The sequence below is a fragment of the Petaurus breviceps genome, unplaced genomic scaffold (assembly GCF_028583685.1).
Source record: "Petaurus breviceps papuanus isolate PSGF00001 unplaced genomic scaffold, PetGlider_PUasm1.0 38, whole genome shotgun sequence".
Lineage (NCBI taxonomy): Eukaryota > Metazoa > Chordata > Mammalia > Diprotodontia > Petauridae > Petaurus > Petaurus breviceps.
The window spans coordinates 64,534,821-64,548,307 of record NW_027186304.1 but is presented as its reverse complement, the minus strand read 5'-3'; the positions used below and the strand labels follow the sequence as shown (position 1 = coordinate 64,548,307).

The following is a 13,487-nucleotide window of genomic DNA, read 5'->3' as shown; positions in this document are numbered from 1 at the left end:
TGTGTGTGTGTGTGTGTGTGTGTGTGTGTGTGTGTGTGTGTGTGTGTAATATAAAACCACAGGCTGCTAACTGCTACCAGACAATTCAGTTTGATGGGAGATAAAAACTATGTTTCCCAAGGTCAGAAAAAGTTATCGGGAAACACTGTAATTGTTACAGATATTAAAATATACTAATAAGGCTTATAGTCAGAATAATCAATAAAATAGTGATGTCAAGAACAAGTCACCAGCACCAATTACATATTTCTCAGGGGTGTTGTCACCATTAAAATAATAACAATAATTCAATATGATAGGATGAGTTCATAATCATATCTACAGGGACCATTTATGTAGCACTAAGAATCAAACCTTACTTTTGCCAAGGTTATTTACTAAATGTCTCCAGTTTCAAAAATAGTAGTCACTGGGCTTTTGGCTATCAACACAAATGGAAAAAGGATTTTGATCTTTCCAAGAAGTGATAAAACTTTTTTTTTCATTTTCCAAATGCTTTATTAACTTCTGATTTACATCATTAATTTCTGCCAGATTTTGAGTTACAAATTTTCTCCCCGTTTTTCCCCTACCCACTGCCCCAAAATAGCAGTCCCACGGGATATTGCCTCCTCCAATCTTCCCTCTCCCATATCTTCTCCCATACCCCCTTTGAATTTTTCAGTAGGGCATGGTGGATCTCTATGCCCCAGTGCCTGTATATCTTATTTCCCAATTACATGTAAAATAGTATTAATAATAGTATATATATATATATATATATGTATAAACATTTGATTTTTAAATTTTGAATTTCACATTCATTCCCTTCCTCCCTTGTCACCCACCCTTACTGGGAAGATAAGCAGTTCAGTATAGGTTGTACATGTGTAACTAATGCAAAACATTAACATAGTAGATATATTTTAAAAGACTGCCTACATTTCCCTCCCTCCTATCCCACCTCCCACTTTTTCTATTCTCTACTTTGATCCCATCCCTTTTCAAAAGTGGGTGCTTCCAACTTCACTCCCCCCCAGCCTGCCCTCCCTTCCATTATTCCCCCTCTCATCCCTTTCCTCCCTACTCTCCTGTAGGGTGAGATACCCTACTTAATGTGTATTTCATTACCTCCCTGAGACAAATTCAATGAGAATAAGGTTGACCCATTCTCTTTTGCCTTCCTATTCTTTCCCTCCATTATAACCATTTCCCCTTGCCTCTTCTATATGAGATAGTTTACCCCATTCTGTCTCTCCCCATCTCCTCTCATTATATTCCTCTCTCACCTCTTAATTTCACCTTTTCAGTATCACCCCTTCCTATTAAATTGGTCCTGTGTCCTCTATCTATGTATACCTGTAAACATATATACACACATTCACATATGTATTCATACACCAGTATACCCTTCGATATAGACATATGTATATGTGTGTGTGTGTGTGTGTGTGTATATATATGTATATATATATATATATATATATATATATATTCCCTTCAACTATTTTCATACTGAGAAAAGTATCATTAGTTACAATTATCATTTTTCCATGTAGGAATGTTAATAGTTCAACTTTGATAAGTTCCTTATGATTTATTTTCCCTGTTTACCTTCTCATGCTTCTCTTGCTTCTTGTATCTGAATGTCAGATACTGGTTTCTTCATCAAGAATGCTTGAAAGTCCTCTATTCCACTGAATGACCATATTTTCCCCTGAAACATGATATTCAGTTTTGCTGGGTGGGTGATTCTTGGTTTTAATTTCAGCTCCTTTGCCCTCCATAATATCATATTCCAAGTCCTTCGATCCCTCAGTGTAAAAGCTGCCAGATCCTGAGTTATCTTGATTGTGTTTCCACAGTATTCAAATTGTTTCTTCCTGGCTGCTTGTAATATTCTCTCCTTGATCTAGGCATTCTGGAACCTGGCTATAATATTCCTAGGAGTTTTCTTTTTGGGATCTTTTTTAGGAGGTGATCGGTGGATTCTTCCAACCTCTGTTTTGCCCTCTGGTTCTAAAACATCAGGGTAGTTTTCCTTGAGAATTTCTTGGAGTATAATTTCTAGGTTCTTTCTTTGATGATGGCTTTCAGGTAGTCCAATAATTTTTAAATTATTTCTCCTGGATCTATTTTCCAGGTCAGTGGTTTTTCCCATGAGATATTTCACATTGCCTTCTATTCTTTCATTTGTTTGGATCTGTATAACAGTATCTTGATTTCTCATAAAGTCATTAGTTTCCATTTGCCCCAATCTAATTCTGAAGGAATGATTCTCCTCAGTGAGCTTTTGAGATTCTTTTTCCATCTGGCAAATTCAGCTTTTTAAGGCATTCTTCTCCTCATTACCTTTCTGAGCCTCTTTTGCCATTTGAGTTAGTCTATTTTTTAAGGTGTTATTATCCTCAGTCAGGCTGTTGACTCTCATTTCATAATTTTCTTGCATCATTCTCATTTCTCTTCCCAATTTTTCCTCCACTTCCCTTATCTGCTTCTTGAGGTCCTCTATGGCCTGTTACCAGCTCTTATTTTCCTTTGAAGCGTTTGGTGCAGGAGTTCTGACTTCACTGTCTTCCTCCTGTTCCATGCTTTGATCCTTTTTGTCCCCAAAATAGGAGTCTAATGTTGGATTCTTCTGTTTGCTTTGCTTCCCTTGCCTAGTCATGTTGCCACTCAATCACTTGAGTTTTGCACTTTTTGCCATAGTCGGAGTCTGCTATCAGAAAGGGGAGCTTCATACCAAATGCTGGGGTTTTCTCAGCTGCCGGAAGTATTAGTTGGGTGCCCTCTCTGCAGCCTCCACAAGCTCTGGCAAGCTGGTCACACACCCCAGGACCTCCACCCTAGACTGCAATCCAGATCCAAGCCGACCCCTCAGACTGGTTGCTTGGTCCCCCTACAGTCTGCCGGCCAGGAGCTGAAGCTGCCAGGTGGCGGGGCTGTGCCAGAGCCCTCAGCGGCTTCTTGACCCAGGGGCAAAAGCCGATGCTCTCTCAACTACTGGGTCCCAAAGTCCACACTGCTCTGACCTCTCACTTTGTCCTTTGCATCTATGTGTTGATAATTCTGAAAAGGGCACAGCTGTTAGTGATCTGGAGTCCCTCTAGCAGGGGGCTACTCAGGCCTGCCCTGGGTCTAAAACCTTGGCATGGAGCTGGGCTCAGCTCCCAGAGCTCTGCGCTGGCTGATTCCTGCTGGCCTGCCAGGCTGTCCTCAGTGGGAGCTTAGCTTCTCTGTGTCATTTTGTGGGTTCTGTAGCTCCAAAGTTTGTTCAGTGTCCCCTTTTACATGGATTGGAAGTGGTGAGAGCCAGAGCCACCCAAAGGTCCTGTTTCTACTTCGCCCGTGATAAAACTTTCTTGCTGAGTGACACTGGATGATATTTCAAGATGGCAGAAGGAAAGGCCTGACCTGCAGTTTTGATGTGCTTGTTAAAGATGACTTATTTATACCTGCTAAACACTGGAGTCAGGAAGACCTGAGTTAAAATCTGGTCTCAGATACTATATGACCCTAGGCAAGTCACTTTACCCTGTTTGCCTCAGTGTTTGAAATAAGCTGGAGAAGGAAATAGCAAATTATTCCAGTATCTTTGCTAAGAAAACCCCAAATGGGGTCATGAAGTCAGACACGAGTGAAAACCAACAACAAATAAACACTGAAAAATCAAGATTTTTCTTTTTATATTTGCAGCTGATTTAGAAAACTGATTAATTTTATGGGGGGTGATGAGAACTATATATGTGATTTTATTGGCATAGGGAACTTTTGGCATGAGGAAAACCCCTTTACCATGGCAGATGAGCACCTTCTCCTCAATTCTGTGTCTTAGAGCACCACAAAGAACATTGGAAAGGGAAGGGATTTACCCTCAGCCACACAGCCTGTATGTGTCAGAGGAAAGACATGAGGCCAGGTCTTCCAACTCTGAGGCCAGCTGTCCAGTGAGCTATGCTGCCTCTCTATATAATTTCTATTTTTTAAAAGAAATAACAATTGGACCTCTGGGTAGGCACTAGCTCCTCACATGACAAGGGTGTAGGGAGAGTGCCAAAATTTTTTTTTCTAAATTGAAATTTCACCTACAAGAATTTCTCTTTCTTCAGCAAAGAAGCCTCAGAACCAAATAGTGAGAGGAAACGTGGTGCTTAGGTTTACTGTACCATAATTTTCCCCACAATTTAACAATCCACAGAGGAAAACATTTCACCCCATTTAGATGTCAAGAAAAACTCATAGACAAGAGGAAACATCTTGAGGAGAAGCAACCTCTTTATTCTTCCCCCTCCCCCTGAACTGGCCACTTCCTAGTATTTATTAATTACCTTTTCAGACAAAAATACTATGAACCATAACAAAGTACCCCTATTTCATGCATAATTTTCTCATTTTTAACAAAAGTATCTATTTATTCATTTGAGTCAGGAAATCTTTTTAAAAGGTTCAGCTTTTGCTAATAATAAATAAGAAAAGCTTCCCTGCTTACCAAAGCTCTCTCTTGGTAGATTCTTTAAAAAAAAACACATTACTCAGACCCTCGATTGCATATATCTTAATTTTTTAAAGCACTCATGTCCCTAGTAAGAATGATAAAGAAAAAAAATACATCATTAAACCATATTTTCTTGCCTACATTGGTACTATTTCTATGTTAAACATTTTCAGTATATATGGAAATTATTTCATTGTTTAAAAAGAAGTTTTCTGGGTCATGGCCAAAATCAGAGGAGTGAGTCAGCAATAATTCCTGTCTCATTTTTAATGATATATTTTATAAGACTGTACCCCCCCACCTTTTTTTTTTTTACCAAAAAAATATTTGTGTATACACGTATGTGTTTATACACATATAAAAATAACTTCCTTGCCTTGACCCAAGTTATCTTCATATAGGGAATGCCAGATAAAGAAAATCCCTTTGGTAATGCAAATTGTAGGGCAACTGGGTTGCTCAGTGAATAGAACACTGGGCCTGGAATCAAGAAGACTTGAATTCAAACCTAGCCTCAGACACTTATTAGCTGTGTGATCCTGTGCATGTCACTTAACCCTGTTTACCTCAGTTTCCTCAAATGTGAAATGAGATGGAGAAGAAAATGGCAAATCACTCTTCGTACCTTTGCCAAGAAAACCTCAAATGGGGTCAGAGAGAGTTGGACATCACTGAAACAACTGAGTAACAACCATGCAAACTGACGACTGTTCTGCAATTTATAATTTTAAAGAGTCACCTGAAAAGTTAAGTTAAAAAAAAGTTAAGTGGAAGTTAAGTATCTTGTCCATGGTCATACAGCTACTATGTGTAAGGGGCAGGACTCAACAACTAGTATCATTCCTCTCTCCATTATACCATGTTGCCTTTCCAAATAATTATTAAAACTATCCAAAAATGGCTTAGAAGTTCCTCATTACTGAGAGTCTTCAGGTGGATGCTGGATGAATCACAGATAATGTAGAAGCGATTCTTATCCAATCATGGGACAGACTAGATGACTTCTTAAGGTTGTCTCCAACCCTGTGTTTTTATGTTTCTATGAATATATGTTTTATATGTCTGGGAGAAAGAGGCATTAAATCTGAAATCCAGTTTGACCTTGATTGAAATTCCAGCTCTCCTAATTACCACCTGTGTGACTTTGGGCAAATCATGAAGCCTTTCTGGGACTCAGTTTCCCCATCTATAAGATGGAGGGTTTCAAGTAGATAGCTTCCAGGGTCCCTTCCAGTTCTAGGTCTGTAATAGTAAGCCTAATCAGGTGATCTCTAGTGTTCTTTCTACTGCAAAAATTATGATTTTGTTAACTTCAAATGATTCAGTTAAAAATGTTTCCCATGTTTGTCGAGGGATGACTATGTTTGTTGTGCAGAAGAACTGACACTAAATTTGAAGTCAGAGAACCCAGGTTCAAACAGGGGCTCTGCCACTACTCTTCATGTAATTTTGGATAAATCACTTCACCTCTCTGAGGGTAGTTTCCTGAACTGTAAAATAAGGCAGTTGGCTAGAACGCCTCTAAGCTCCCTTCTGGCTCTGAGTACATAGATTTAGGATACTCTGAAATTAAAAAATATTGATTAGTTAAAAAAAATCAACATATTCATTTGAAGGTTTACTATGTGGAAAGCCCAGAAATAAGCACTCAAACAAATTCAAAGATGAATAACGTATAGTCCCAGGTCATAGTTGTATAGATTTAGAAGTGGAAAGGGCCTTGGAGGCCATGAAGTCCAAACCCTCCATTTTACAGATCAGGACTCTGAAGCACAGAGGGGTTAAGAGATTGTCCAAAGTCGCAGAGCTAGTAAGTATCTGAGGCAGTATTTGAAAGACAGTATTCCTGTCTTTAAGTCCACTGCTCTAGTCACTAGACAACATAATGGCCTATAAGTTCTCAATGAGCTTTCATTTAGTAAGGCACACAAATATCTATGATACTGAAATGGATCTCTGATCTCATCAGTTTAGACCTCCAGTGTCAACAAAGACCACAACCCCTTTATGCTTTCTCATACTGTACAATTCTTACACTTCCAGGAGTCTTCCATGAAGGATCCCATCCAGCACAATGGTGGAAGACACACCTTTTTTTAAAATTTCAGATATATTTAATATAGTTGTTAATCTGTTTTTTCTCTCTCATTATATGATTCCCTCCCTTCTCACCCCACCTTCTGATTTTTGCTGATTCTATATGTCCTTGATGTTGTTTTCCTTCCTTATAATTCCTTCCTCACCAGTCACTGTTGATCATATACTACACAGCCTTACACTAATCATGTATTTTTTCATTGTTTTTGGAGGCTAATATAACTTTGATTCAAGCTTGTGGTATCCTAAGATTCAGAGCCACATAGCATCATTGAAAGAAGATGAGTGGCAAAAACAAGCAAACCAATCAAACAAACAATGGATTTTTGTGGAAGAGAGCAGCTTCACATCATCAAGAATGCCATGAAATTTCCCCCATGAAACCTGGTCCTTCCTCCTACCCAGTTCTGGGTCCACCTCAATGTCCAACTCAAAAGCACATAAACATATCATAGCCGGAATAATATCCTTCTGTATCCACTTTGTTTTCACAACTGTGAAAGGTTAGATCAGTGGTGGGAAACCTTTTGGAATTTGTTCTGTGAAGTTTGGATGCAGTCAAAGTGTTGCATTTGAGGACCTAGAGAGCCACAGGTGGCCTCGAGGTCACAGGTAAAGAGGAGGAAGTTTGGATTAGCAGAATGGATGTCACAATTAATTTCAGAAAGACAATGGTTAGGACCCTATCTTTGTTATTTATTATCTTCGGCCTCAGGCAAATAATTTTATTTCTCCTAGCCTCAGTATCCTCACTTATAAAATGGGAGGTTTAATTATATGACCTCTAAGATGCACTTCCAGCATAAATCTATGATCCAAGACCTAACACCCACATTTTAGAGAAAGAATCAAAGTCAACCTTTTCTTAATAGCATTTTATGCCTCTCAGTTTGAGTGACTGTAAGCCATAAAGGGCAGTACCATGAATATAAAAGGGAATCAGTATGAAAAGCAGGTTTAGGGGTTTAAGGAGGAAATATGAGGAGGGGTTAACATGGTAGGATGGGAAAAGCACTGGCTTTGAGGTCAGGAGACCTGGGTTCAAATCTCATCTTTGTTGCTTATTACCTATGTGACCCTAGGCAAGTCACTTAAACCTCTTCAGTTTCTTTATCTGTAAAATGGAGACAGATGGGACCTTGGGATTCAACTTCATAAAATTCTAAATTTATGAACCTATGGCATAATGGAAAGGAAAGACATCTAGGTGGAGATGCCCACTCAATCATGGTTGAAGCTAAAAGTTTGGGAAATCATATATCATGGGGTTATAATTGAAGCTGTTAGGTAAAGCAATTCACCAAAGCAGAGGGTTCAGGGGAGAGGACAAGAGAGAGAAAAGGACCAAGGCTTTTCAGGAAATCTTTACAGGAAAAAGAGCCAGGGAAGAAAATACAAAATACTAAAAGATCCCTAAAGTATCACACAATTCAACATGTTATCCATTGAAAAGTATACATGGAAAAATTCATTTGATAAGTGTAATAGGGAGAACATTGTTTGGCTTGTTAGGATACTTGGGTTAAATTCTCAGCTTTTTCATTAATTAGCTGTGTGACCTTGACCTCCTATTTCATATCTCTTCTCTTCAGGTACTCAGGGCATTACACTCCCCCCAAAGTCTTCTCTATTACAAACCTAAAGTGATCCAAAAATTTCTCAAAGTTTCAAGCCTTGTTGTGTGAAGGGTGCTACATCCCTGAAGTATGTTTATTTAATCACTTTTATTTTTGGAGGGGCAATTGGGGTTAAGTGACTTGACCAATGTCCCACGGCTAGTAAGTGGTAAGTGTCTGAGGCCAGATTTGAACTCGGTTCCTCCTGACTCCAGGGCCGGTGCTCTATTCACTGTGCCACCTAGCAGCCCCAAGTATTTTTATTTTAAAAGAATACAAGGGAGATAGAAATGATTAAGACAGAATAATGAAGTCTACTAATGGCAGAATTCTACTCCTTTCATTCACTCCCTGTATCATCTTTGGCCAATCACTTCCTTAAGCCTCCCTCACCCTCAGTCCTAGCATTCCTCAAATATCTCATGTACTCCTCCTTTACTATACATCAAACCTGCTCTGAAGCCATATTATTTTTATCCACAAGGTAGAAATACATTTTCTGTCCTTATTTAGCCAGTTCATCTAGCTTAGGGAAAAGTGGTCATTCGAAATCTGTAACAAAACAGTCAAGAACACAATTTCCTATTTCTCTCTTTTAAATGGCCATTCAAAAGGAAAACTGTTGGAAGGGGAAATGGATGCAAGATAGGACTCATTCTTGTCCCTGTATCTTATCAACTAAAGAAGGAAAAAAAGATGTATTTGCCAGACTATTCCTTATCTTCTCCGGGTAAAGGGAAGGCCACTGAAGTGTAGATGCTGATACTACTTAATATTTTGCATAGCCACACATGCTAAGAAAGATGCAAAGTGCGGTGGTTAGGTGGTACAGTGAGTAGAACACCAGCCCTGGAGTCAGGGGGACCTGGGTTCAGATCCAGCTGCAGATACTTGACACAAAAAACTAGCCGTGTGACCTTGAGCAAGTCACTTAACCCCAATTGCCCTACCCTTCCCCCTTCAAAAAGGAAAAAAAAAAGATACAAAGAAACTTCTCTTCTTCTCATTCTCCAGTTACATTTTTAACATTCCAAATAATCTAATCTCTGATGTGGGAAAGATACATATGTGACCCTGTGACCACTCACCCATCCAGACTTCTCCAAATTGTCCAGCTCCAAGTTTCTTCACTAGTTTAATTGATTCACGTGGAATTTCCCAAGCATCTTTATCCCACGGTTTTTGTGGTTTTGGACTAATACATGCCTTCTCAAGCTTTCTGCACAAACCATCTGCCTGCTCTAAATTTTAAAGAAAAAAATCATTAAAACAGTATTCTGTATTACATCATCTATAGAAATTCTATATTCTAGACTAAAAGTGTTTAACTCAGATTTACCCTAGTTTATAAATACTTAGCAGGGTTTCCCTTGAAATAGGTATGAATTTGGGGCATTTCTAAATGAAAAGATGGTTATTCTTCTTGTTATTGTTTTAAGATTTTTATTTGATAGCCCAGTTGTATTTTGCTTTGTTGTGCATATCTGTTTGTGGGTGGGGGGCGTACTTGTATGCATGTGTGAAAATGTCATATGTATTTGGCAGAAACTGCTGAATGAAATAAGGAATCATTCAAAAGGGAACAAAATCATTTAACCTAAGCTTCCATAAAGGAAAAAAAAATGGAGGGATGTTTATTAACCAGAATATGACAAGTAGTTAGAAGGAATACCTATAGAAATTAACTCTGTGTGTGTGTGTGACAAACACTGAAAAAAAAGACAAAGAATTAAGCCCAGAATTAAACAGGAGGAGGAGGGAACCATCTTGATTACTTTTAGGAAAGTGCAAACCATCTTTAAAGATCCCAAACTTCTTCCTGACACAAAGGTCCACATTCTTTAATATCAACATTCCATTGATGTTATAGAGCTATAACTCATGGAAAACTACAGTTTCCAGAGAATTAAAACTGACTACCAAGTAGGAGAAAATGGAAAGGTACATAGTGTGTATCAGCACGTAAATAATTTTAAAAAGGTGGGGGTGGGGAGGGAGCCCATTCTAGTCTAAGGAAAGAGCCTGTACCAAGGAACAGACATGGGAAATGGAATGTTGTATAGGAGGCCATGGGAGGAGGCCAACTTGGCTAGACTTCAGAATGAGTGGAGGAAAATAGTAAATCTGAGAAGGAACAGTATGGAGCATAATTGGGACAGGCTTTCAAAGCCAAGCTGAAGAGTTTGGGTTTTACCCTGTAAGCAATAGGAAGCCACTAGAGCTCTTGAAGTAGGGAAATGACATGGTCAGAACTATGCTGAAGAACTCTGACAACTATGGCAAGAATGGGCTAGAAAGGGGGCGACTAGGTGTTGTAGTGAAGGGAGCACCAGCCCTGGAGTCAGGAGGACCTGAGTTGAAATCCAGCCTCAGACACTTAACACAGAGACTAGCCATGTGACCTTGTCGCTTAACTCCAATTGCCCTCCAAAAAGAAAAAAAAAAGAATGGGCTACAGAAGACAGGGTAATATAAAGAGCCCAATTAGGATACTAATGTAATAATTCAGGGGAGTGGTGATTAAGCCCTGAAGTGGGATGGTGGGTAAATGAGTAGAATTAAGAAGAGAGATACAAGACATATGGTGGAATTAGAATGGACAGGACTTGGCAACTGAATGGATATGTGGGATGAAGAAGAGGGAATTGTGAAACTAAGTGATTAGAAAGCTGTGTCCTTAATAGAAATAGGGAGCACACAGTGGGTACCACAATGATGAGCCCCAGTTATATAGAATATATTTTCATTTCTATCTTTTTTCTTTAAAAGACATTCTTAAAAGTCCTCATAATGCCTCCCAGGAAAAGAATCCTTTACATAAAACTCAATCAAATTGTGTCTCTTTCTGATCACTGAATTAGGACAGCACAATATGTAAACATTAGTATGTCTTATTGATAGTAGTATCCAGGATGTTGATGGATATTTGCATCCCAAAATATTTCTAAATCATCCAGATCATTAGATCTGAAGAAGCAGTTGCTTTTTTAAAGACAATTAGCTAAAGATTTAAAAATAAAAAAGCATTTTATACTATTAGTAAACATTAAAATGCATGTTGTAGTATTTGCTGTCTCTACTTACTTTGATAATGCTTAATCATATCACTGATACAGGGAAAAGTAATTCTTGGAGATATGTAATAACCTCCATTATCCAGACTTCTAATTTTGTAGTGCTTAATAACATCACCATGCTGTGGGTCATAATCTCGGACAGAAAGAGAGAAACTTCCTATGGAAAAATAAAGCAATGACTTCAGTTAGGATAAAAAATAGTTATAGGTTTTCATTTTATTTTACATTAGGGAAAATGAATGTTATTAAATATGATAAACATATTTTAAACAATATAATAAATAAACATAGTTTAAAACTTTTCTTGCCCTTTTAAAAATGAAACTTTATTGATCTTTATCTCTACATCACATATTTTCCCCACTATATCCCTCCTTGTTCTCTCCTTGAGAACAATCCCTCATAACAAAGAATATTTTTAAAGCTCAGTTCACTAAAATGACCAACACATCAAAAAGAAATTCTGATATTATATTCAGTGTCCCACACTCATAGTTTCCCTGTCTCTGCAAAGAAGTTGGGGGAAATGCCTCTAGATGTATGTTCTTTGGGGCAAATCTTGGTCATTATAAGTCCACGGGATTCAGTTTTGATTGTTGTGGTTTTTGTTGTTCTTTCCAAATGCACCGTTGTAATCATTGTATACATTGTTTACCTGGTTCTGCTTACTTCCCTTTAGATCATTCTTATCTTTCCATACTTCTGTGTGGTCATCATGTTCAGTTTTTCTTATAACAAAGTAACATTGCAATACATTTATGTCTCACAACATGTTTTGGTACTTCCTAGCCTGTGACTATCTACTTTGCTTCTAGTTCTTTTCTATATTTTCATAAGTATATGTGTTTGTGTGTGTGTATGCACACACACACACATACACATATATATGACTTTTTTAACCTTTGACTTCTTTAGGGTATTTTCCTAGTAGTGGGTTCTCTAGGTCAAAGGGTTTGGAGAATTTAGCCTATTTCTTAGCGTAAGTTCAAATTGTTTCCCACCAATCATCAAATTTTAAGTTCTAGATATTTTAAAATATTCTATTGGAATTTTTTTTTTTAAAAAGCATGTGGCATCAACTTTTTTTTTGCTTTTTGGAGGGGGGGAAGCAGGGCAGTTGGGGTTAAGTGACTTGCCCGAGGTCACACGGCTAGTAAGTGTTAAGTGTCTGAGGCCAGATTTGGACTCAGGTCCTCCTGACTCCAGGGCCAGGGCTCTATTCACTGTGCCACCTAGCCACCCCCCAGTATCAACTTTTTAAAGAAACTAACCTAAGATACTATTTTCATTCTCTCATAATGGCCTTTTCTTTAAAAAAAAAACTGTCTTAAAATAAATGAAAATATAACTTCCTGATTTATTTTAATAATAGCTAACTTTTATATAGTACTTACTATGTAACAGGTATTATGCTAAGCCCTTTACAAATATTGTCTCATTTGGTCCGCACATCTTGTGAGGAGATACTATTATTTTCCCCATTTTATGGATGAAGAAAATGAGGCAAAAAGTGATTAAGTGACTTGTCCAGGATCACACAGCTAGTGTCTAATGCTGGATTTGAACTCAACTCTGCCTGACTCCAGGCCTAGCACTCTATCCTTTGTGCCACCTAACTAGCTTTATAAAATGTTTGAAAAATATTTCAAAGCCTCACACATTGTAAGAAATGATTATCTTGTAAAAATGGTCTTTTTGGTAAGAGTGTTCACAATTATTTTTATAGCACAAGTACTCATTAAAAATACCTTTTTTTTGTAATTCTGAAGTTGAAAAGTACTAGCAAATACAAAAATATTAGCAAATATTCCTTATACAAGAAGAACAAAGATGATTGCATATGAATACACACATCTCCATCATTTACAGTTGGTTTTTAAAAATTATATCATAAATTCAGCACATTAGTTTCAAAGTTCTCTTACTTCTCTCCTGTCTCCTTGCTTTCCTTCTGAACCTCTTTCTCTTGTACACAGCTTTAAATGTTTTATTGACACAGTCTTTTTTTTTGTATCACTATCATTAGTCCTCTTCTCCACACCAATTCTCTATCCCTCCTCCATTCCCCATTTTAAACCTTATCTTGAAACCAGAAAGCATAGTTAAAGCAAAACAAGCCTACATTGATCTGGTCCCCCCAAAATGGATATCTCTCCTCAAAGAAACAATGTAAAAGCCTATAATTTACTAAATTTTAAAGCCTTAAGCTTTTGCTATCTGTTG

The 13,487-nt window shown here is 37.9% G+C and overlaps 1 protein-coding gene across 5 annotated transcripts in view; it reads right to left on the bottom strand.

The window, feature by feature from the left end:
• The window catches only part of LYN (LYN proto-oncogene, Src family tyrosine kinase), a 145,858-nt gene that overhangs the window by 51,533 nt on the left and 80,838 nt on the right, over window positions 1–13,487 (bottom strand). For all 5 annotated transcript variants that reach the window (XM_069099953.1, XM_069099954.1, XM_069099951.1 and 2 more), the window contains exons 7-8: window positions 11,272–11,421; window positions 9,276–9,428 (exon numbers count right to left, since the gene is read on the bottom strand). In XM_069099953.1, the coding sequence (XP_068956054.1) occupies window positions 9,276–9,428; window positions 11,272–11,421 (303 nt within the window). The remainder of the gene's footprint in view (window positions 1–9,275; window positions 9,429–11,271; window positions 11,422–13,487) is intronic.